Genomic DNA, 26,856 nt, shown 5'->3' with positions numbered 1-26,856 from the left:
CATAAAAGAAAAGACTGATAATTCAGATGATATTAAAATTAGAGACCTCCCTTTATAAAAATTACTAATAAGAAACTGAATGGCAAGTCATAGGTTGAATTACCTGCTAATCATATATCACTAACAAAGTACACATCCACAATATTTAAAGAATGCCTACAAGTTAATAATTAAAAAAGAACTAACAGGTAAAATTCAAATAAAAGGTAATCAACGTCACTGGTCTTCAGGAAATCCAAATTAAAGTCATAGTCCACACCACTATACATCCACTGAAATGACTAAAATTACAAAGACTGACAATACCAAGTGTCAGTGAGAGATGGAGCAAGTGGAACTCTCATACACTGTTGGGAGAGCATGTAAATGGGCACAGTCCCCTCAGAAAACTGTTTAGCAGCATCTACTAAATGTACCCATATGCATACCCATGACTTAGCAATGCCCAGATATACATGCCCTTTAGAAATGAGTACATATGTATACAAAAGTACACATACAATAATGCTCATACCCAGCACTTTGGGAGGCCAAGGCAGGTGGATCACGAGGTCAAGAGATCGAGACCATCCTGGTCAACATGGTGAAACCCCATTTCTACTAAAAATACAAAAAATTAGCTGGGCGTGGTGGCGTGTGCCTGTAATCCCAGCTACTCAGGAGGCTGAGGCAGGAGAATTGCCTGAACCCAGGAGGCGGAGGTTGCGGTAAGCCGAGATCGCGCCATTGCACTCCAGTCTGGGTAACAAGAGCAAAACTCCGTCTCAAAAAAAAAAAAAAAAAAAAGAGTTGATAAAAACATAATTAGTATGTTTACCTAACAACCAGAGAAACTCAAATCATTTAAATGGTCAATATAGTTAAAAATCATTCTGGGAGGCAGTGGGGCACACCTGTAGTCCCAGCTACTTAAGAAGCTAAGGCAGGAGGATCGCTTGAGCTCACAAATTTGAGGCTACAGTAAGTTATCATCATGCCACTACACTCCAGCCTGGGTGACAGAGCAACACCCTCTCTCAAAATAAAAAAAAAAAATTGGTTAATGCTTCTCAAATAATTCAAAAAAGAGATCCATGGAGGTTAGTAACACTGCTACATTTTGAAAGCAATTCCAAACATGCTTCTGATACCCCACCCAAAGTCGTAGATCATGAACCATGCTTGAATTAGTACAGGAGGCCTTTACCAAATGAGGTTTCACCAAGGTTACTGCTGAGTATCACTCCAAAACTGGTGGAAACTCAATTTCTAATTGTGTTTTTACAATATCCAGATCTCTTTCATATTATATCTGATTTTTTTTGCACCAAGGAATGAAATGCTTGTAATCCTTCATTTCCAATATAACATCATACATTTCCTGCACTGAATAGCCTAAAATCCTCCTCTCTGAATATTTCCTTTGGTTTATTAATGGTGCAGCAATTGTGAAGAAAGTTCCTGCACATATCTCCTTAATCAAAATTGATGTATGAGTGGAAGAGGGCTACTCATCAGTATACCATAGGAAGCTAAGTATCTGATATTCTGCTCAGGCCCCTGTGCTGGAGCCAGGGCTCTGACTGCTGCCACCAACTTTAGATGGCATCCCGAGACCACCCTTCTCTCAAGGCCATCTGACCAGTCCGGGCTGCCGAAAGACACACTGAAGCTGGTTGCCACCTCCTACTATTCTTTTTTTTAATTATTTTTGTTTTTATTTTTTTACCTACAGGAATATATATCTCATTTCTAATTTTATTTATAGTCATAATTTTAAATATATTATTTATATTATAATTATATAATTATATATTATATATAATTATATTGTTATATTCATTATCTTTATAAATATATATATTATGAATTATTATATTCTCCAGAGATTTAAGGGAATACAGATGTCAGCAAGGTATTCATTATCCACAAGCAACTATTACCACCAAAAAAAATTATTCTACTTAAATAACCTTTTACTTATAAAAAATCTGCATCATAGTACAGAAAACTAACCAACAAGAAAAAATACTTCTAAAATATAAGAGAGTGCACACATAAAGAATATGAGAAACATAACAAAATGCAAACAATGGGTAAGAAAAATAATCAGAAAATTAAATGGCTCAGTACTTCTTGGTTGCTAAGAAAGAAACAAGAAAATTAAGTGGCAAAAGAGATTTCACTAAATTGTCAAAAGGAAAGAAGACCAAAATCGTTCAGCTGTTTAACAGAATTTTGGCATTACAACAGCATCTCTTAGGAGTTTGAATAAAATCCTGGCAATTATTTTCTCTACAGTGATTCTAGGCTTTGACTCTGATCATTACACTGGAAGCTCCAATTCTATTAAACTAACACAAAATTCTACATAAAAGGATTTCATGATCTCAACATGCTCAAAAATAAGTTTTCAAAGCAAATGAGACAGTAAGATAAAAATTGTAACATTCCATTGAATTAAAATACTAAATTATTTATAGTTTATCTCTGAATAGGTTGCATTCTAAAAACTGACTTGTAAATAATTGTCTAGAAGTTAGAAGAAATTTTTTTCACATACAATATGGTGTAATTGATGATCAGGTTATCTGAAATGGTATCATGACTATTATACTGAGGGCTAAGCAGGCCTTTGTGAAATAGCCTGTGACCCCAACTATCAATTGGGATGCCAAAAAGAAACTCACACTTAGAAAGCAAAGGTGCAATCAAAGTACATAGGGCACTAAGACTCCATAACCTCATTAAGCTTTGCAAGTTCACTGCTGGCCAAATACTAAAACTGAGTAACAAGTGATGGTTGCTCCTGCAAAGTGTTCACAGCCTCTAAACTTGGGATCTCCTTGTCTTTTGTCAATGCAGAATTCACAGAATTGATTGCATAACATACTAAATATACCCTATTTTTATTTTCATTTATTTTAATTTATCTACTAATCTTCACACTATATAGGTCACACCCTTTTTTAAGCCAGAATTATTTTTAAAATAAAATTAAAGAAACGAGGAAAGAGACTTAAAACAATGACAATGGAAGTAAGATGGCAGTTATAAGATGGACGTAAGATTTAAGACACTGATGTGGAAATCCAGTTACTATCACTTACTAGTTGTTTGACTGTAGGCAAGCTATTTCTCAGCCTCAGTTCCCTCATCTACAAAATAGGAATATTATCTCATACCTCACAGGGTTAGACTGAGGTTTAAAGAAGATAAAAATATATATTATGTTGCCTGAAATATGAGATTAAGTTCTCAGTCATATGCTGATTTCCACCAGTCTCCCAACCTACTCCCCAAAATCAAGCAGTTTTTGCAAATATATTACAATTATATTGTAAATCACTTTCTCCAAATACTCTCATACCTTTTCATACTCTTCTTTGCTTAGGAAGAAAAACTATAGATCTTCTGGATCTTAATTAATATGCAGCTTCGCTGAACTTTGCTTCAGAAGAGGTAAGGTACTTGAATATCTGTTTCTCTCATTTTAAAGCCTTAGTTATGTGGTTTTAAAAAATCTCTTATTAGTCTTTTAACTAACTTTGATTTACCTTTTTGTTAACTTTGCTTATAATTATTTTCTCCCTCAATCTGTTAGACCTCTGATAGTAAACTTTTACTACATTTCAACTACATTTGTCCCTTGAACAATGGGTTTGAACTCTATAGGTCTGTGGATTTTTTTCAGTAAAAATACGATATTCACAGTAACACAAGGATGCAAAATCTGTGTTTCCAATACATGGATTCCATTGGGTCTACTACAGGACATGAGTGTGTGGAGATTAGCATATATGCAGGCGGTCCTGGAACCAATCCCGTGTATATCAAGGGATGACTGTATTTACATTCTTTATGAACCTTTTCTTTTAGCCATTTTATCCTCTAGTTATTATACTGACTCTCTATTTTCTTACAATGTAACTTTCCTTACTTAGGATTATCCCTTAATCAACATCATACATGCCAGTAGAGCAACCAGATAATTTAACCTCAAACTACAGCAGTAACTCAATTCAGATCTCAAGTTCAGTTGTAAGGGATAATAATCACAAAAGATCACCAGATATGCAGCCTTGAATATTCATTCTTCTAAACGGTTTGGATGTTGTCACTGGATCAAGCCAGACTCATGGGGACCTAGACACTTGGAACACAATGCTTTGGTGTCCATCACTTTAAACCAGGGTTTCTCACTCTTGCACTATTACTATTTGGGGCCAAATAACAATAATAATTATTATTATTTTCAGACAGAGTCTTGCTCTGTCAGGAGTGCAGTGGTGCGTTCTTGACTCATTGCAACCTCCACCTCCCGGGTTCAAGAGATTCTCCTGCCTCAGCCTCCCAAGTAGCTGGGATTACAAATGTGTGTCCCTATGCCTGGCTAATTTTTGTATTTTTAGTACAGATGAGGTTTCACCATGTTGGCCAGGCTAGTCTCAAACTCCTGACCTCAAGTCACCTGCCCGCCTTAGTCTTCCAAAGTGCTGGGGTTACAGGAGTGAGCCACCGTGCCTGACCCAGATAATTCTTTGCTGTGGGGGGCTGCCCTGTGCACTGTTTCAAGAGCACTTCTGGCCTCTATCCACAAGATGACAATACACACTCCCCCTCTCCCAATTGTGATAAAGATGTGTATAAAGAGGATACATTACCATATACCCTCCAGAGAGCAATATCATGCCCAGCTGAGAAGCACTTTAAGCTGAATGAGACCTTAAGGTTTTGTAGTTGGCTTACATTGAGGAACCACTTTAAAAACAGCCATAGGAAGAAATGGTCTTGAAAATATTATCTGCTGTATCACTCTTTGTTTTCCAGGGGAGAAACCTGTCTTAGACCTCAGTGCAAACAGAATGTTGTTCTTTAGGAATAATATTCCTAAAAAACAGTTTAGGATACCTTACCTGATCATATTCTCATCTTTTCTATGGCCACTGGCAAGCCTAAAAGCAAACTTATAGCCCATCTTCAATAGTATAGGACCTAAAGCATGAATGTAACCTGTAATAGATCTTCTAGTTTTCCCTTATAAATGTTCAAATTTACTCTCCCTAGCCAAAGCACAAAACTAAATCCATTCACTTCAGCGAGCTATGTCAGACACATAATGATGTGCATGAAGTTTTATAATGATGTCTTTCTACATTTATTAGAAGTATATTTCCCCCCCATAAGAGGCATGAATTCTAGATGCTGTGTGTCCAGTAGGTTGTCCAGGCATCAGCACATCAGCCTTCAGGACAACAGGAAGATGAAGGACCTCCACCCTCTTCTCTCTTGCTGATGCCAGCTTTGTGAGTTTTCCCTTTCCCCACTAAGGCTTATTTCTAACCCATGCCAAGTAACATTTGGAATTCATCCTGAACCCTGGTGCATGACAGATGGTGATGCAGGAGTGGTTCATCTTGTACCAGTGACAACTATGAAGAGTGCTGCCTGGCCCTATACCCTCTGATTACTTTTGATAGTGCTTAAAAAAAAAGAAAAGCCATTTCCTTCACATTTTAACCCATAACCTTTTCAAGACCTGAAATGGTTATTACAAAAGTCCATCAACAAGTTGAGTGGGTAAACAATTTGTAGTATACTCATATAAAGGAAAAAAAAGTAGTACTATCAGTACTCATACATATAATACAGTGAAGGTTGAGAATATTATGCCTGGCAAAAGACACAAAAGAGTACATGCTATATTATTTCATTTATTAAAAGAAAAATCTAGATGAGGCAAAACTGGCCTATTAGTGATAAAAATCAGATTAGTGACTATCTAAAGACAGCAGAATAAAAAAAATAAGGGAACTTTATGGAATGATGGAAAAGTTGTTTTAGATATCACATCTTAATTGGGATAGCGATTTCACAGGTTATACATTCATCAAAACTTACCAAACTGTACACTTAAAATAGATGAAAATGTGGTATTCTTGTTAAACATGCATGACCTTTAACTAATGATGAGAACAGTCAGATAAACTGAAAATGAAGGACATTCTATAAAATAACTGATCAGGCCAGGCGCAGTGGCTCATGCCTGTTATTCCAGCACTTTGAGAAGCAAAAGCGGGCGGATCACGAAATCAGGAGATTGAGACCATCCTGGCTAACACGGTGAAACCCTGTTTCTACTAAAAATACAAAAAATTAGCCAGGCATGGCGGTGGGTGCCTGTCATCCCAGCTACTCAGAAGGCTGAGGCAGGAGAATCACTTGAACCCGGGAAGCAGAGGTTGCAGTGAGCCGAGACTGCGCCACTGGACTCCAGCCTGGGTGACAGAAAGAGACTCCATCTCAAAAAAAACAAAACAAAACAAAACAAAAAACTGATCAGTACTAGTCATAAAATACAAGGAAAGACTGAAGGGACATGACAAGTGAATACAACATGGGATTCTGGAAGAGAACAGGATACTAGTGGAAAAACTGGTAACATCCAAATAAAAGTCTGTAGTTTAAATAGCAGTATTGTACCAATGCTAATCGCTTAGTTTGGTTGATTGTACCATGGTATTACAAGTTTCTAACACTAGAGAAAGTTAAATAAAAGACACATGAAAATTTTCTGTACTATTTTTGCAACTTTGTTTCTAAAATTATCTAGAAATAAGTTTTTAATAGGTGCATTTTGTTGAGTGTGAATTTTAACTCATTAAAGTTGATTTAAAACCAGTTATTAAGAAATAATTTATCTTCAGCTTGATTATCCTTTTAAGTTCATTAAATAATGTTTAAATCAACAATAACATTAACTACAAGAATAACCCAAATCCTCTTTTCAATATTGGAGTCAATAAACCTAATTGATAAAAACACATAGCATTCTTTATTAAAATAATCACCTCATTTAGAAAGATTACTAATTGAAATAAAAATCTTAAGTACTCTCCTTGGAATTATCATGACATATTTCTCAAAACATAATAGAATTAATAATAAAATTATTACATGTTCAAATTAAGATGAGACAATGGAATTCATAAAACTTTGAAGTCTACAGTAAAATACATTTAATTCTATGCCTCTCACACCTAAAAACTATTATATATTTGAACACGAAAAATTATATCTCATTTAATATCACTTAAAGAACAGAAAGAAATGGGTAGACAAAGATTCAGAGACAAATTAAAATGTTTATAGCATACCTCCTCTGTTTCCATTTTCTTCATCCTACAAATAAAAACAATATATATATTCATTTATGAATACACATTTATAAACTCTTGTTAATCACAGCAAGATTCAATTTAATTCAAACTGACCTCCCCAAATTGTGGCAATTACAATCTCACTAACAGTATCCTTAATTGATCATATACTCTTCTATAGCCACTGGCAAGCTCAAAAGCAAACTTATAGCCCATCTTCAGTAACAGTATAGGAAGTGTCTTTTACTGGAAAAATAACAGTTTTTACAAACAGAGATAAGAAAGCTGTGGGTGAAGCCAATTTAGGGTAGGGCATCAGGAGTTCAGTTTCTGGCGTTTGAGTGTGAGAGTTCTAATAGAGATATCCAAGTGAAATTGTCAAATAGGCAACTGGACAGATGCAAAGGCCAGGTCATCACTTACTGTACTATACTTAAATGTGCCTTTAGAGATATTACAGGACCCAGAGCTGTCTATATAAGTGGACTCATCCCAAATTGCTACATATTTAAGTTCTTGTATTCAATTTTGAAATTTGTTTATCTACTTGGTCTCTTTCACTGTTACCATGCTGTCTTGCTGCCATGTTATCTACCTCTAGCTGGGAAATTAGAAAAGAAATGTTTAAAAACTAGAAAGGCCGGGCATGGTGGTTCACGCCTGTAATCCCAGCACTTAGGGAGGCCAAGGCAGGCGGATCATGAGGTCAAAGGTTCGAGACCAGTCTGACCAACATGGTGAAACCCAATCTCTACTAAAAATACAAAAATTGCTGGGCATGGTGGCTCACATCTGTAATCCTAGCACTCTGGGAGGCCGAGGTGGGCAGATCGTGAGGTCAGGAGTTTGAGACCAACCTTACCAACACAGTGAAACCCCATCTCTACTAAAAATACAAAAATTAGCTGGGCATGGTGCCTTGTGCCTGTAATACCAGCTACTCAGGAGGAGGCTGAGGCAGGAGAATCGCTTGAACCTGGGAGGCAGAGGTTGTGGTGAGCCAAGAGTGCGCCACTGCATTCCAGCCTGGGTGACACAGCAAGACTCCATCTCAAAAAAAATAAATTATATATATATATGCACGCCAGGTATGGTGGCATGCGCCTGTAATCCAAACTACTCAGGAGGCTGAGGCAGAAGAACTGCTTGAACCTGGGAGGCAGAGGTTACAGTGAGCCGAGATCATACCACTGCACTCCAGCCTGGGCAACAGAGCAAGACCCCATCTCAAAACAAAACAAAAAAAGCTAGTATAAAAATACATTTTTTTCAAATATTTGCTGAGTCTCTACCATACTGAGCTACCATGTATCTTAGAAAGAAAAACAGACATTGGGTGAAGGGCTGATAATTTATTACATAATTTTTTGACATTTACTTTGGCTGGCCAAATGTTTTTTTTTTCCTTCTTCTGATTTTAAGATCTGTTCTGAGACTGAGGTTGCCAGATATGTGACAAAATAAGGACACTGTTATATTAATTACACATTTTCTAAAAGCTAGAAAATATTAAAATTTTTAATTCCTTTGAAGTAAATTGACAAAGTTTCATAATTAAAATAGAAAAGATTCCAATATATATTTTCCATGTAAAATTTACAAGACAGATCCCTGTTTGCAAGAACATTTGTATTAATAGCATTAATAACTAAAATTTATTGAGCAACTACAGTGTCAATTTCTAAGCTAAATATGTTACAAGTACTGTATCATTCAATCATCATACAACCTGTGAAGAAGGTCTGTTAGTTGACTTACGCAAGGTCACAGATCTAATAGGAGGCAGAAATGGAGCTTAAACCCAGGCTCTTTTGACTCCAATGACCATGCTATCAACAACTGTAAGCATGTCCTGGAATAACATCATTTCATTTGAAGTTCTTTTGTTGTAACATTCACAAGAAAAATTAATTCCTCCCCCTGTCTGTGTGGGTTTTCTCCAGGTACTATGGTTCTCTCTCACATCCCAAAGCTGTGCCTTTTTGATGCACAGGTGTGTCCACATTGTCCCGGTCTGAATGGGGGTGGCTGTGTGTGTGCATCCTATACACAGGATGTACAGCATCCTGTCCAGGGTTAGATCCCACCTCATGCCCTGAGCTGCATGAGCTGCCGGGAAAGGCTCCAGCCACCCTCAATTCTAGACTTCTTATAACTCTTTCTTAAGCGTATGAACCCCTCACATTTATTTCAATATTTAACACTGGAAGTGTTTTGGTTTTTATTTACAAGTTCGGTGATATTTTTATGACCAGAAATATGCCCAGTAAACTCTAGCCAATGTAATATCAGTTATCACTTAAATCTGTTTCACTTAAAGTTGCAGTTTCCAAAAATCTATTGACAATGTTAAGTGAGGATTTACCGTATATGCTACTAAAATTTCTAGAAATATTTTCCAATAAAAATCACATATATTTACATAAGTTTGGTAAAATTATCTTATAAAAAATTGAGGCCGGGCGCAGTGGCTCACGCCTGTAATCCCAGCACTTTGGGAGGCTGAGGTGGGTGGATCACGAGGTCAAGAGATCGAGACCATCCTGGTCAACAGGGTGAAACCCCGTCTCTACTAAACATACAAAAAATTAGCTGGGCACGGTGGTGCGTGCCTGTAATCCCAGCTACTCAGGAGGCTGAGGCAGGAGAATTGCCTGAACCCAGGAGGCAGAGGTTGCGGTGAGCCAAGATCGCGCCATTGCACTCCAGCCTGGGTAACAAGAGCGAAACTCCGTCTCAAAAAAAAAAAAAAATTGTACTACCTATATGTTCATCATGACCCAAAGCTCTTATTCAAAACAAAACAAAGACAAAAAATATGCGATCCTAATGTAATTATCCAGTGTTCTCATATGTGACCTAATGCACAAGTAACACTATTTGAGACTTCTTAATATCAAATCGATTCTTATCTAGTCCAGTTGTTTTATACACATTTCAGAAAATCCAAACAGACAAATTTCACTCCAAAGGTAGCAATTCTTTACAATCCTTAAAAGCTATTCAGTTGTTTCCTGTTATCTCAGTGTTCAAATAACCAAAAATATAAAAAAATTAATTTAAAAAAATAAAAAAGCTATTCAGTATTTCAAAAAAGCATATCTTGTAAGAAATTACTAGGAAGACACACTTAACAAAAATATAATTTAAAACTGTGGTCCCTAGATACAAATACAGACACTACTTTTTAAAAGACAGTTTGGGATTTAGAATTAGAAAACACTTTCTAATCCCCTACTTCAGTTCCTGCAAATGAAAATGGAAATCTAGAGGTCAAAAGAAGTGGCCTGGCCAGGATCTCATAACTCTTCTGAATATCATCATTTCCATTATATTATTGTGTATAATTAACTATTGTTCAGCACATGCATATTGGTCAAGTTCAAATCCCAGATCAACTACTTATCTGTTTTATGACTCAGATCAGTTTCCATATCTGGTATATGGGGCTAATAATACCACATGCTCCACAGGATTCTGGTGTGGATAAAGTAAGAAATGCTCATAATGAATGGTAAGGAATACAGAGCAAGTACTCAGTGTGTCAACTGCACTTTATAATTTTATATTTCAGGCTGCCCTTTTCAGTTTGTGTTACTGTCCACTGAAGCCTGTCAATGTAATTCATTCTGATGAGAAGCTGTGTTTTTAAATTCTAACATGATATCATATAACATATCTGAACGTTATATATTGTCCTAATTCCACTAAAACTCTTGGAATATTTTAGTGATTGATCCATTTCCTCTGCATAGTAAGCCCAGAAAACTCACTATATTTCTAGATAGTAAACGGTTACATATTAGAAAATGTAGAATAAAGTCTGAAATTAGGAGTCTTTAAAAAATATAGATTTGGAGTTTAGAATCACTATGATCTTTCAGAGAAGACTCAAGTTTCTGTTCTGTTCTTGATAGTGGAAAAATACCTAAACGAAGAAAAATAATATAATAAAAATGCAAATGTAACGCTTAATTCTTTTAAGATAGAAAAGAAAGGTCAGAGGGAGGGGTAAGAGAAAGACAAGAAGGAAGTAAGAATGGCCTCAAGTTGCTGTAACTATTTCTCTTACCTTATACGAAAACTGAATTGCAGACTCGGGGGGATAAACAATAAAATGTCTTAATGTAAAACCAAAGCCTTGAGATGTTCTTTTCAACATAACTGTTTTGGGACCTGGCCAGGAGAATGTTTCATCTTCGGACAGTGATACAGTTTCACTTTGTTCTTTTCCATCTTTACTTTTTGAGACCTAAAGTGAAAAAATATTTAAAAGTTAACTACATAACACAATATACTTCCTCACCTAGAAAAAATTCTATGTAAAAATGTTTTAATACCTGAGTGCCAATATGAACTATTTTCTGATGCATAAATTATCTGTATTATAACAAAGCATGCAATTATCAAAAACTAAAATATTTTTCTAGAAAATAATGCCATAATCAGCCAGAAGCAACAAAAAACTCTCTAAATAGATATATAATTGCTAAAATTAGAAATGCAATAGAAGGAATGAAAGATAATACCGAAGAAGTTTTAAAGAGCACTATGGACTAAGAAACAGAATGCATGAAAGAGACATAAAACTCTTAACAAGAAAGAAACCTAAACCTTATCAGATAGTCCAACAGCAACAAAGGACATTAGAAAATGATAGAAAAGGTCTTCAGGTTCTGAGCACAAATTCAGTATCCACACAGATAACCCTTCTGATACCCTGGTCTTCCTGTTCTTTGACCTCCTCTCTTCCACTCTCAGCTTTCACCTGGTCATGACTGAGACCCCCTTAACAAGCCCAAATCAAGAATCCTACCTAGAACCACCACCTATTAGTTCACTATTTAGTTCATTCCCTCTCATTCCCCAACCCTTGCAATTCTTCAATCTGGAGCTGACCCAGCCACCCATTCCCTGTCCCTCATCACTCCATGTTCTCACTTGCCTCTTAAGCCAGCTTCAATTCAACTCCTTTGCCTTCTCCCACTTCCTCAAAGCTGCCTGACAAAACCTAACCCTGGATAAATCAATCCTGCCTACTCTGGGCTTCCTGCACCTATGCAGGGGAACATGGGTGGAGAAAAACAAAAACAAAGCTATATTCTAAGTTCATGACCACTAACCTCAAGAAAGCCATTAGTGTTGTCAGTCAATGGTAACACATTTCTCTCCAGTCATTCATCCTAGATGACTATTTCATCCCTTTTCCCCCATCCTCACCTGCAGCAGATAGTCCTGCTTTCTATTACACTAAGAAAACAGGAGCAATAAAATGAGAACTGAATCACTTCCCATATCCACCCCACCAACCTGCAACCGTGTCCATGTTCCCCTACCTTCCCTTCTGCTATGATAGATGAGCTCTCCATTCTCCCAAGGTCCCAGCAGTTGAGACTAGATCCCATTCCCTCTTATTATTCAAAGATAGAGGTCCAACAATTCTCCCCTCTCTCTTTTGCATCACCTATTCTCTCTTTACTTATATAGCATTCCCATCTGCATACACGTATTTTGTAATTTCTTTAATCTTAACATAATCCTTTTTTTCTTTTTTTTGAGACAGGGTCTTGCTCTGTGGCCTGGGCTGGAGTGCAGTGGCATGATCGTGGTTCATTGCAGACTGGACCACCCGGGCTCAGAAGGCACTCCCACCTTACCCTCCCAAGTAGGCTGGACTACAGGTGAATGTCATCAAGCTAATTTTATTTTATTTTATTTTATTTTATTTTTGTAGAGATGAGGTCTCACTATGTTCCTCAGGCTGGTCTTGAGCTCCTGCACTCAAGTGACCCTCCTGCCTCAGACTCCCAAAGTGGCAGGGGATTATAGGTGTGAGCCATTGCACCTGGCCTAAATCTTCTCTTGATCACACACAGCTCTCTCCAGCTATCATCTCGTTTGTCTGCTTCTCTTTGGAACAAAACTCCTTAACACTTAAAAGTTATCTGTACTTGATGTTTCCAATTCTTTTCCTTCTATTTCTCCAAAATCCTTTTAAATCAGGCTTTTATCTGCCTAACTCCCAGAAACTGCTCTTGTCAAGGTCACCTATGACTTCCACATTTTAAACTGAATGATCAATTCTCAGTTTTCATCTTATGTGCGCCTTATTGGCACAGGGGTTACTTCCTCCTTGAAGAATTTTCTCCACTTGACTTCTCACACTTATTTTTCTTCCAACTCACAGGTGACTTTGTCTCAGGCTCCTTTGTTTTCATCTGCTAAGTTTCTGAACCTGGAAGTACCCAGGGCTCAGTCTACGGACTTCTCTAGCTATACTCTGTCTTTGGTGATTTCATTCCATTTCCTGCATTAAACACCATCTATATGCAAATGACTCCCAAAATTGTATTTCAAGCCCAAACCTCTTCCAACCTGACAGGTATCTTAAACTTAACATGTCTGCATAGCTGCTAAAATTTTGTTTTAAATTACAACTCCAAGTTAATCCCGGCATTTTTGAAAGGTCAACTTTTTGAATTGCAAATATGTGAATAGTCTTGCTTCTATTTCATTTCTTATTATCTTCCACCAGTGAGTCTATCCACTCTGCCACAACAATTTGCTTCATATAAAGGTGAAAAGATAGCTAGGTAGCAACACTGCCCAGCCAAACTTGCAGTAGCCGCGCCATATGATTGAGTTCTACTAAATAGAATGTTAATGAAAGTAATATACAGAATACCAAAAAAAAAAAAAAAAAAACCAAATCAACAGTATTTCTACATACTAGCAATAAGCAACTGGAAATTTAAAATTTTTTAAAATACCATTTATATTAAAATAAAAATTTTATTACCATTTATAATTAGCATTTATATTAAAATAAAATTTTATTATCATTTATTTCAAAACTATAAAATATTTAGGTATAAATCTTCCAAGATTTGTAAGATCTATAAACTGAAACTCCAAAACATTAAGAGATATTAAAGAATAAATAAATGGAGAGATATACCATGTTCATGATTTAGAAGACTCAGTACTGTTACAATGTTAACTCTCCCCAAATTGATCTATAAATCCAGTGCAATCCCCATCAAAATCCAAGGAGATTTTTGTGTGGAAGCTGCTATGATATTTCTAAAATTCACTTTATAATGCAAAGAACCTAAAGTACCCAAAACTTCAAAAAAGAACAAAGTTGGTATACTTAGACTGCAAATCTTTAAGGCTTATAAAGCTACAGTAGTCAACACAGTACAGTATTGGCATCAAGACACACAGATTCACAGAACAGAATATAGAGTCCTGCTATAGACACACAACCACATGATGTTGCCATTCTACCCCTAGGTATTTACCGAAAAGAAACATGAGCCCATGCCAATATTGTACAAGTATAATATAAATACTTGTAAACACAAATCACCCTGGAACAACTGGCTATCTGTGTGCAAGAAAAGAAATGAACTTTGATCCATAACTCATATCACAAACAAAAATTAACTCAAATGATCATACACCTAGGCTGGGCGCAGTGGCTCACGCCTGTAATCCCAGCACTTTGGGAGGCCAAAGCAGGTGGATCACTTGAGGACAGGAGTTCCAGACCAGTCTGGCCAACATGGTGAAACTTTGTCTCTACTGAAAACACAAAAATTAGCTGGGTATGATGGCACATGCCTATAATCCCAGCTAGTTGGAAGGCTGAGGCAGGGGAATCTCTTGAACCCCGAAGGTGGAGGTTGCAGTGAGCCAAGATTGCACCACACACTCCAGCCTGGATGCAGAGCGACTCTGTCTGAAAACAATAAAATAAATGATCATAGACCTAAATGTACCACTTAAAACTACAAAACTTCTGGAAAAAAAATGGGAAAATCTTTATGAACTTAGGTTAAGATTTCTTAGATATAACCCTAAGGAGCATAATCCATTAACAACAACAAAATATTCATTGGAAGAACATATGAATTTTTTTAAAAAGAGATAAATGAAACTTCATCAAAATTAAGACCCTCTGCTCTTTGAAAGACAATTCCTGGCCAGTCATGGTGGTTCACACCTGTAATCTCAGCACTTTGAGAGGCTGAGGCAGGAGGATCTCAGCCAGGAGTTTGAGACCTGCCTGGGCAACACAGGGAGACCCTGTCTCTACACAAAATTTAAAAATTAGTCAGGTAGCCAGGCACAGTGGCTCATGCCTGTAATCCCCTCCTTTGGGAGGCTGAGGCAGGAGGGTCATCTAAGGTCAGGAGTTCAAGACTAGTCTGGTCCACATGGTGAAACCCCGTCTCTACTAAAAATACAAAGAATAGCCAGGTGTGGTAGCCTGTGCCTGTAATCCCAGTTACTCGGGAGGCTGAAGCAGGAGAATCATTTGAACCAGAGAGGCAGAGGTTGCAGTGAGCCAAGATCATGCTACTGTACTCTAGCCTAGGCAACAGAGTCAGACTCTGTCTCAAAAAAAAAAAAAAAAATTAACCAGGTGTGGTGGTGCATGCCTGTAGTGCATGCCTGTAGTCCCTGCTACTCAGGAGGCTAAGGCATGAGAAGCACCTCAGCCCAGGAAGTTGAAGCTACAGTGAGCCGTGATCACACCACTGCACTCCAGCCTGGGTTACAGAATGAGACCCTGTCTCAAAATATATTTGTATATATTATGAAAAGTATATACATACACACACACGTATACACACACACTCTTTGATGAAAATGAAAAGGCAAGCCATAGTAGAATGTATTTGCAAAATTGTGTATCTGATAAAGAACTTGTATCTGGAATATATAAAGAACTCTCAAAATTCAATAATGGAAATGCAAACTAAAACCACAACAAAATACCACTACACACATAACAGAAGTGCTATATAAAGATTAACCATACTAAGTATTGGCCAGGATGTGAAGCAACTAGAACTATCAGACACTGGTAGTGGGAATGTAAAATGGTACACTTTGGAAAACAGGCTGACAGTTTCTTAAGTTAAACATACACCTACCATATGACACAGCTATTCTATTCCTAGAGAAATTGAAAGCACATGTCAATATAAAGACTTGTACATAAATGTGCATAGCAACTTTGTTATAGCCACAAACTGGAAAACAACTGAAATGTTTCAATAACAGATGAATGGATAACTAAACCATGACACGGCAAACAATAGAATGCTACTTAGCAATAAAATGAAATCAACTATTGATATACATAGCAATATGTTAATTATGCTGAGTTAAAGAACCCAGACCAAAGAAGAGGAGGAGGAAGAGGAGGAGGAGTATATACTGTATGTTTCATTTATATAAATCCTAGAAAAATTCCAAAAACTAGTCTATACTGACTGAAACCAGATTAGCAGTTGCTCTGGGTGGATGTAAGGATGGAGATTATTACAAAGGGGCATGAGGAAACGTGGAGGATGGTGAATAATTAACCTTGACTGTGGTGTTTTCACTGGTGCATACTTGTGTATAAACTTACCAAACTCTACAGTTTACACATGTTCAGTTGATTATATATCAAACAGACCTCAATAAAGATATTTAAACAAAAGAAGCGGCAACAGGATGCTTATCATGAAACTCAAGAAAGTGGTTATCCTGGGGGCATAGAAGTGTGTGAATGAGGAAGCATGGGGCTGAGATCTGGGAAAAACACACATATTACTCCAACAGCATGGATAATTTATAAGTTAAAATCTGTGGGGAGTTCTTAGGGTTCATTTTAATATATCATATAAAGTCAATATGATATACAAAAGGATATATATATATCTTTTTGTATACAGAAAATATAAATATAAAAAGTAGGCTGGGTGCAGTAGCTTATGCCTGTAATCTCAGCACTTTGGGAGCCTGAGGCGGGTGGATCACTTGAGGCCAGGAGTTCAGTATCAGCCTGGCCAGCATGGTGAAAGCCTGTCTCTATTAAAAACACAAAAATTAGCTGAGCACAGTGGCACATTCCTGTAATCCCAGCTACTTGGGAGGCTGAGGCAGGAGAATCACTGGAACCCGGGGGATGGAGGCTGCAGTGAGCCGAGATGGTGCCACTATACTCCAGCCTGGGCAACACAGCAAGAGACTCCATCTCAAAAAAAAAAAAAACCATAAAAAGTAAAAATGATTCTAGAATTTAACATTGTAAAAAATAATTTATTAATCATTGTTTCCTATCTCCTATCATTCTTCAAGAACACAAGATTCTATTTTGATTCTCTTTTTTTCCAACTTTTATTGTAGGTTCAGGGTGTACATGTGCAGGTTTGTTAAAAAGGTATATTGCATGCTGCTGAGGACTGGGATAGGAATGTGATTCTCTCTTTTTTTATATGACCCAGTATTTTAATTTTCAGTTTAGCATTGCAGTTCAGAACACAGGCTAGCATGCTCGCTTACAAGTGGGAGTTAAACAATGGGTACACATGGACATACAGAGGGAAATAATAGATACTGGAAACTCCAAAAGTGGGGAGGATGGAAGGGGATAAGGTTGAAAATGTACAGTGTTCACTATTCAGGTGATGGTTACACTAAAAACCCAGACTTCACCACTACACAATATACCCATGTAACAAAACTGCACTTGTACTCCCTACATCTATAAACATAATTTGAAAAAAAGAACCTAGGATTTGGAGATTTGGAGTCAGCTGAATCAGGCACTAATTCCAGCTCTGCTATTTGCTAGTTGTAGTATAGCAGACAATTATTTAACCTCTCGAAGCCTCAGTTTTCTCATATTAAATTAAGAATAAAAGCACTTCTCCCAAAGAATGAATGTGTATTAAATGTGAAATGCATGTGAAGGGCTGAGTACATAATCATTTAATAAATATTAACTCCTCATTCTTTCTCTGCAAGCACCATTGTCTTCAAATCTATTTTTTCTGATAGCTCTTTAAATCACAGTATCTCACAATACTTTAACATACTTGTGTGTAAAATGCAACTGGAAAGATGCATCAAAGCAAATAATGGAGCACTGGAAAAAACTGGGTTAGCAATCAATAGTGTAAGTAAGAAATAAGAAAAAACTGGATCTTGGATGAACAGCTTTTTCCTCCCTATTTTTGGCTATTTGTGTGAACAGAGTCTCTGAAGTCATCAATAGAGACTATGTGTATTTGAAACGAATGTACCATAAATCCATTGTAGTTTATCCCCCACTTCTAGGATTTAGGGGAGCATAACAAGGGATACTCAAGCTAAGTCCTAAGTGACTGCAAAAGCAAGCATATGATTAGGTAGCGTTTGTAAGGTAACAGTTATCCTAGGCTTAATTACCCCAATAGTCCAGTTAAGCTGTAAATAATGACTGGATCCTCCTTTTGAGATCCAAATTAGAGTTCACTGGGCACATGCAGATCTTGATCTGGCTCGCTGACACACTCCTTCTTCATTCATTCAGTAAGTGAGTATGTATTGAGGACCTACTTTTTACCCAACCTTTTTCCAGAGTAGATACGTGGATGAATAAAATAGTCATTAAATTTTTAGTTCTTTTTGTAATTAAGCTTCTTATTTTGAGACAATTATAGATTCACAGACAGTTTTAAAAAATATTACATAGCCAGGCATGGTGGCTTATGACTGTAATCCCATCACTTAGGGAGGCAGAGGTGGGAGGACAACTTGAGCCCAGGAGTTCGAGACCAGCCTGGGCAACGTAGTGAGACCTCATTCTCCACCAAAAAAAAAAAAAAAAAAAAAAAAAAGAGGGATCCTATGTAATCTTTATGCAGTTTCCTTCAACAGTTAACTTCTTAGAAAACTACAGTACATATCATAACCAGGTTACTGACACACATACAATCCACTCATCTTATTCATATTTCTCCAGTTTTACTTGTACTCCTTGTGTGTTTAGTTCGATGCAGGGTTATAATATTACAGAAGTGTATACATCCACCACACTAGTCAAGATACAGAACTGTTCCATCCCCACAAGGATCTCTCTTGTTGCCCTTTCATAACTATACCTACACCTACTCTCTCCCTCCTACTTGGGCCCCAACCCTTGGCAACCACTAATCTGTTTTTCTTTTTGTTCCTGGGTTTGTTTGAGACAGAGACTCGCTCTGTGGCCCAGGCTGGAGTGCAGTGGTGTAATCCCGCTCACTGCAGCCTCAATCTCCAGTATCAAGCATTCCTCTCACCTCAGCCTCCCAAGTAACTAGGACGGCAGGCATGCATCACCATCATGCCTGGTTTGTTTTAAGGGTTGTTGCTTATTTTTCTTGTAGAGACAGGGTCTCACTGTGTTGTCCAGGTTGGCCTCAAACTCCTGGACTGATGTTATCCTCCTGCCTCAGTCTCCCAAATTAGTTTGTTCTATATTTCCATCATTTTGTCGTTTCAAGAATGTTATGCAAATAGAATCATACAGTCAGTAACCATTTGGGATTGGCTTTTTTTCACTTAGAATAATTCTCTGGAGATTCACTCAGGTTGTTGCATGTATCCACAGTGCATTCCTTTTTACTGCTGAGTTGTATTCCATAGAACGGATGTACCACATTTTGTTTAACCATTTATCTGTTAAAAGACACCTCAGTTGTTTCAAGTTTTTGGTTATTATGAATAAATATACTATGACCATTCATGTACAGGTTCTTGTATGAACACAGTTTACATTTCCCTGGAATAAATGTCCAAGAGTGCTATTGTTAGGTCACATTTCATCTTAGTACATTTGGACTGCTATAACAAAATACCATAGGCTGGGTTGCTTATAAACAACTGACATTTATTTGTCATGGTTCTAGAGGCCGGGAAGTCCAGGATCAAGGCACCAGCAGATTCAGTGTTCAGTGAGGGCCTATTTCCTAAATAGGCAGCACACTCTTGCTCACATGGTAGAAGGGCAAGGTAGCTTCCTGGGGCTTCTTTTATGGAAGCATGAATTCCATTCATAGCGCTCCACCCTCAAAACCTAATAATCTCCCAAGGCTCTATCCTCCTAAAACCATCACCTTGAGGGTCTGGGTGTCAACATATGAATTTCAGGAGGACATTCAGATTACAGCATATGATAACTGCTTGTTTAGTTTTATAAGAAACTGCCCAACTGTTTTCCTGACTGGTTGTACCATTTTACATGCCCACCAGCAGTATGTAAGTGATCAATTTCTCCACACCCTTGACAGGACTTGGTATTGCCACTATTGTTTGTTTTAGCCATTGTGACAAGTGTATAGTGATATCTCATTGTGATCCTAATTTGTACTTCCCTTATGGCAAATGATAATGAATATCTTTTCATGTGCTTAGTTGCCATCCCATTATATAGTTTTAGAGCACAAAATAATCTTTTAAGATTTAATCTAAATAAGTGATTCCTTTACACAAGATCCAGATTTGCTAAATGATTTATCGAAGATTGTAGGCTGGTTTACATCACAATAAGAATTAAAATAATGGTCTCCTGAATTCAATGCTAAAATATTTTGTCTATGTTAAATTGTTTTTCATCATCTTTTATTTCATAATCTACATAAACTCTTTCCCCTAACAGCTTTTTGATCTAATTTATTATGTTTTATAATTTCCTTTGCTGTAGGATTCATATTTGAACACTTTAAAAACTATACAGTATCAAATTTATTTCTAGTATATTATTGTGACTTGGCCTCACAGCTCCCAAATTTATCCAAGTTTTTTTTTTTTTTTATAATCATATAGGTAACCCTTTTGGATCATGGTTTCATGCTTCACATTTCTAAACTGAGCCTGCTACGTCCTGTTTTACTGGGCTCTTTACATAAACAGAAGATGGGGTGCAGAGTAGGCAGTTTCTTTTTTGCTCTCTGCAAACTAATTAAGATTTCTTAATGTGACAGAGCTCAGTTGTCTAAATCATTCCACCCATCCAGAACATCACATTAAAGCTCCTCTAGTCTCCTAAAGGGTAATATTTCTACGGGCCTTCACAGAAAGAGAAGATGAAAAGAAATATACTATGTGCCCTCTTCACTCCTTCTACTCACCCACATTACTGCTGATCTGTTAGATCTTATAACAAGGGCAAGCTATAGACACACACAGTAAAGGAGCCAACAGTCACGGATTTCTCCATCTAAGAAAACCCCTAATACATATCCCTCTACACACGTTATTTCCCTAATGTGAGCGCGAATTCATGTAACATCAGAGTGCAAGAAGCCAAGACATGACTGGAATAATAGCAGTTACATTCCTGTAGACTAAGAACTGTCATTTGACTCCCTTATAAGGCTTCATAACAAGGTCATTTGATTGAATAATAACTCAAGGTTAAAAGAAACCAAAATAAAGGATAAAAACTAATTCCATAAAAATTAGATATAATAACTAGACAAAGCAAACTCAAAGGGTGAGAGAGAATGTAAGGGAAAATCACTAATCATAAACCAAATAAAGGTGATAAAAACCTCACATGAGGGAATGCAAACCGGCATTCCAAACTGGAACAACGGAAACATTCCAAAAGACTGTGATGAAAGTTTCACAACTGCATAAATTTGCTAAAAACCATTGCAATGTATACTTACAATGGATGGATCTTATATTAGTAAGTTATATTTAAATAAAAATGTTATTTAGATAGATACGTTATATCTGGTTTCTACAGATAAAAAGTACAAAGTCTGAATGTTCACCAGAGATGAGAGAGAGAGGGCTGTCACAAAAGTAAATGCAAGAGAATTACAAAAGAGTGCACATATAAACAATATATAAGTCCTAAGCTATCTTTTAAGTAGAACAGGGTCCTAGTATATTCCAGGACTCATTCATAATAAAATACAAGAAAGCATTTTATATTATGTTCCTCTTAAAAGATACTGATACTGATTCTATCATGTATCTAAGATTATAAGCCTAACTCCTTTGGACTCTTGGAAAGCATTTTGTCTCTTTTTTTTCAATCTTACCATCAGTATCAGTAATACCAGTTACTTAGAGTAAAATTTTGTTCCTTACTTTAGGGCCAGTTTCATGGTGACGCAACACCTTTTCATGGTGTCATTGGTTGAGAAAATATAAGACAGGATTTGAATGTGTGCAGCCACATGACTTTTTCTTCTTGTATGGAGTTAAACTGTTGGAACTAGTAAAGTATGATTGTTAACTGGCTCGTTTTTTCTTTTGTAACACCAGAAGATGGCGTGCTCCAGGGGAAGGACATGGACTCTGGACCTAGACTGCCTGGGCCTGGATTCTTGATTTCTTAAGTTGTGGCTCATGAGCAAGTTCCTTAACAATCTGTACCTAGGTTCCTTGTCTTTAACATGTGGATGACAATGACAATGTACTTCATATTCTTGTTATGAAGATTAAATGAGTTTGTAAAGTGATTACAACAGTACCATGCACATAGTACATGCACTATTTAAACACTTAAAAAAAATCACAGGGGTCACAGATACATAAAAGCTTATTTCAAAAACGTATTGTGATATCACTTTTGAGACATTTGGGAAAACAATATATAAAATATCGTTTTGTCTGAAGGGAAAAACAACTTGAATATCCATAAAACTTTTAGCATATCTTTGCAGATATCACAAGTATGATGGAAAAACAGGCTTACAGTGATTAATTTGTCAAAAATATACAGCTAGTAGTGAGTGATGGAGCTAGCCCATGCTTTCCTCTATATGCCATAAATAGGAAGGGAATAATAATACGTTTTTCAACATTTAAACATTGCTTATCTTTAAATTACTCTATCCATAGTCCTAATGCCACAGAGATCAATCTTACTATAAATTATTCCTCACATACTAGGGTTCTTTGACAGGGCATTTCTCTGCAAATTTTTTCAACATGTGAAAATGTGATGTTGTAAACTAAAGGGTTGTTCAAATTTCAACTGAGATAGAAGACTCTTGAATAAAGTTTTTTACATGCTATGTATGCTTGAAAACTTCACAAGCAGCTTGGTTATGGAGTTTCTTTCCAATTTTAAAGATTTCTTTCTCTTTTTTTGCCAATAGAGGTTGACAATAATGGGAAATGCTTTGATGTTCAATATCTAGATGTACCTAGATGTTTTTTTCCAAAAAGTAATTCTGGTTTTCAGTGGGTATTGAACACTCACAAGATAAAAGATGATGACTATCGAAACTGTAATACTCTCACATGAAGCTGAACAATCTAAATGCCATTAGTCCATAATACTTCTAATTAAACATTTGGGCTTAATTTTTTTAAATGTAACTCTCAATGTTCGAGTTAATTATTTACTTGGACATTCATTTATGATAATACCATATACCATATAGCTGGGTTTCATAAACTGACTGTTGATATGAGTCCTTTCTGCTGTTTCTGTATGGTTTCATGTATGGATTATTTTTGAATCACGGGCATTTTCTCTATTCAGGGTTCTGGTTTTTAATTTAATTTTTACCTGGATAGCACTTTTCTCTGTCTCTCTCTCTCTCTTTGATTTGCTTTATTTTCAAAGGCAATTTTATTTTTTCCTTATTTTATTTTTTTGAGACAGTCTTGCTCTGTCACTCAGACTGAAGTGCAGTGACGTGACCTTGGCTCACTGTAACCTCCACCTCCCAAGTCCAAGCGATACTCCTACCTCAGCCTAGGGTATGTCTTTATAGTATAATGCCAGAAGATGGCTTGCTAATATAAATAAATTGCAAAGAAATAACTCAGAAATCTGATCTAGGCTATGTCCATAGGCAGCCACTACCATACTCTATCCCTGTCAGCCTTTACACCTAGAGGGGCACATGGTTAGGAAACCACCTTCCCTTTGGACATGCACAGACCTCACTCAATATTTTATCTGCAAAGTTTCAATTGTACCCCCTCAGTGCTCTCCTCAGGAAAATTAAAAATCATCTACTTCTCATTTTTCAGAAACAGTTATGGCTTCTGTTTTAAAGAAAAACAAAATAAAAATATAATTTGTATATGCTACATACACTGCAGGATGGTTTCCAAAAAAACCAAAAGGCTAGGCCAGGTGTGGTGGCTCATACCCGTAATCTCAGGACTTTGGGAGGCCGAGGTGAGCAGATTGCTTCAGGTCAGGAGTTCAAGACCAGGCTGGCCAACGTGGCGAAACCATCTCTATTGAAAATACAAAAATTAGCTGGGCATTGTGACGCGTGCCTGTCAACCCAGGAACTCAGGAGACTGAGGCACAAGAATCACTAGAACAAAGGAGGCAGAGGTGGTAGTCAGCCAAGATCGTGCCACTGCACTCCAGCCTGCAGAACAGACTGAGACCCTGCCTCAGAAAAAATAAAAAAACTTGAAGATACAACACTATACCCAAACACTCTTCAAATATTAACCATAATTAAATGAGGATAAATTATCCCCAAAATTTAACTGACAACTGCCACATTTAACTATTATTACAACTTTGAGAGGCATATACAGTATCTGCATTTTTTAAAATGAGGCTCAGAGAAATGTATACTTCAAGCATTTTCTTTTTAAATGAACCTTAAATAACTTAGATCTTGCTGAAACAAAAATTCATGTCAAAAACAAAACTTTCCAGGAGTTATCAATTTGACTGCTGAACATATGAGCCAAGTAGGAATGGGTATTTTTTTTTAATTATTTTGTTTTTTAAGACAGGGTCTTACTCTCTCAGGCCCAGGCTGGAGTGCAGTGGCATGATCTCAGTTAACTGCAACCTCCGCCTCCTGGATTCAAGCAATTCTCCTGCCTCAGCCTTCTAAATAGCTTGGATTACAGGTGCCCGCTACCTTGCCCAGCTAATTTTTATATTTTTAGTAGAGACGGGGTTTTACCACATTAGCCAGGCTGGTCTCAAACTCCTGACCTCAGGTGATCTGCCCCCCTCAGCCTCCCAAAGTGCTGGGATTACAGGCATGAGCCACCGTGCCTGGCCTAGGAATGGGTTTTTAACAAATAATGACTGATATTCAGATTACCATAATCATTTAAATTTGATTTATATAAACTTTCGTTTATTTTTTTGTAAAGAAACACAGTAGAATAAATCAATATATTTAAAATTGGGGGTATTGTGGTCTAAAAATGTAATTTTGGCCATTCATGTATTTCTTCCTCAACAAACCATGTAGCAGTACTATAGTAGTAAGTATTCAAATTTCTGCTTGTTTTCCTATATTTTAGTAACCATGCAACTTTCTAAAGGCAGAAAGAAAGCCAAATAATGAAAAGAAATAATTTGCTAAATATATATTCAAAAGAGTTTAGTAGCAATCAGTCACCCTTGGTATAGGCCCAAAACAACAACAGAGCATCCGGTCAGTATAGATATTCGCAGTTTATAGTGGCACAATCATTTGGCCCCTACTCTCAAAGCCTAACTAAGCTCTATTAAGCATTTATAGTTGGTTAACTTTTAAGCATGTTTACCAAAATCAGAGATCATGATTTTATTTACATTCCTAACTTTGTTAACCTGCCAAAGAGCATCTACCAATCATAAAGATGCAATGAAATCATCATTCAGAGCAACAAACAAACCTCTTTCTTTTCTAAATATGATACTTTATTGATAGAATTGTCTTCTTGGCCAGGTACGGTGGCTCACACCTGTAATCCCAGCACTTTGGGAGGCTAAGGTGGGCAGATCACTTGAGGTCAGGAGTTCAAGATCAGCCTGGCCAACCTGGTGAAACCCTGACTCTACTAAAAAAACAAAAATTTGTCAGGCATGGTGGCAGACGCCTGTAATCCCAGCTACTCAGGAGGCTGAGCCAGGAGAATCGCTTGAACCTGAGAAGTGGAGGTTGCAGTGAACCAAGATCATATCACTGCACTCCAGTTTAGTTAACCCACCCACTATTTTCAGTAAGCAGAGGACACTGAAGGAAAGATATTACACTAAAACAAATCAAGAAAAACATAGTACCACAGTGTTAAAGAAGATGGAATCAAATGGGAATTCACATATACTTATACTGGAAGTACATTCTTCTTGTAAACCTACATGGCAATATATTAAGAAAGTTCAATTTTATACTTGTTATGCAAGTAAATAATGAAAGAAGACACAATGGCAAAAAGTCATATTACAAGCTATTTATTCCAAGGTATAATAACACAAATTGGAAACTATTTAGGCCAGACGTGGTGATTCACATCTATAATCCCAGCACTTTGGGAGGCCGATGCAAGAGGACTGCTTTAGCCCAGGAGTTGAAACCAGCCTAACATGGTGAGGCCTTGTCTCTACAAAAAAATTAAAAAACCAGCCAGGCATAGTAGCATGCATCCGTGGTCCAAGCTATACGGAAGGCTAAGGCAGGAGGATCCCTTGAGCCTAGGAGGACAAGGCTGCAGTAAGCCATGATGGCACCACACCCTTCAGCCTGGGTGACAGAGTGAGACTCCATTTCAAAATAAATAAATAAATAAAAGTAAATTAACTCAAACTGGAAACTATGCTAATGTCTGACAGCAACAAAAAGGAATAGTAAGTAAATTATGATATAGCTCCTAAAGTCACGATTGTCAACATTTTTCAATGGTATGAGAAAATGCCCCAAATACAATGTTAAGCAAAAATATAAGACATAGAACGCCACAATATGATCAAAATTATTTTAATCACACATACACACTCTTTGGAATTAGGAGCGGTTTAAATTTTTTCCTAAACAATTCATGGATTTCCTATAATGAACACGCACACAAACAGTTGTTACCTTTCACATCCAGTTGCAATATTGGGTGGCACATCCCTGCAGAAGAGTTGTGACTGTTTTCACATTTTTTCTGTGTATTAACTGAATAAACTATTCCTTTCTCATTGCCA

The 26,856-nt window shown here is 37.0% G+C and overlaps 1 protein-coding gene and 1 pseudogene across 11 annotated transcripts in view; both read right to left on the bottom strand.

The window, feature by feature from the left end:
• ARHGAP21 (Rho GTPase activating protein 21) overlaps nucleotides 1-26,856 on the bottom strand; it is a 127,933-nt gene that overhangs the window by 61,572 nt on the left and 39,505 nt on the right. For all 11 annotated transcript variants that reach the window (XR_010339548.1, XR_010339547.1, XM_021665426.2 and 8 more), the window contains 2 exons: nucleotides 11,212-11,391; nucleotides 7,137-7,161 (listed from right to left, as the gene is read on the bottom strand). Coding sequence is in view for 9 of the 11 variants with exons in the window: in XM_021665426.2 (XP_021521101.1) it covers nucleotides 7,137-7,161; nucleotides 11,212-11,391 (205 nt within the window). In the remaining 2 variants the exon portion in view is untranslated. The remainder of the gene's footprint in view (nucleotides 1-7,136; nucleotides 7,162-11,211; nucleotides 11,392-26,856) is intronic.
• On the bottom strand, nucleotides 843-1,975 carry LOC110567522 (coenzyme Q-binding protein COQ10 homolog B, mitochondrial-like; annotated as a pseudogene).

The sequence above is a fragment of the Aotus nancymaae genome, unplaced genomic scaffold (genome assembly GCF_030222135.1).
Source record: "Aotus nancymaae isolate 86718 unplaced genomic scaffold, 86718_ANA_hifiasm-v0.15.2.pri h1tg000077l, whole genome shotgun sequence".
Taxonomy (NCBI): domain Eukaryota; kingdom Metazoa; phylum Chordata; class Mammalia; order Primates; family Aotidae; genus Aotus; species Aotus nancymaae.
This window is presented reverse-complemented; position numbering and strand designations above follow the sequence as displayed.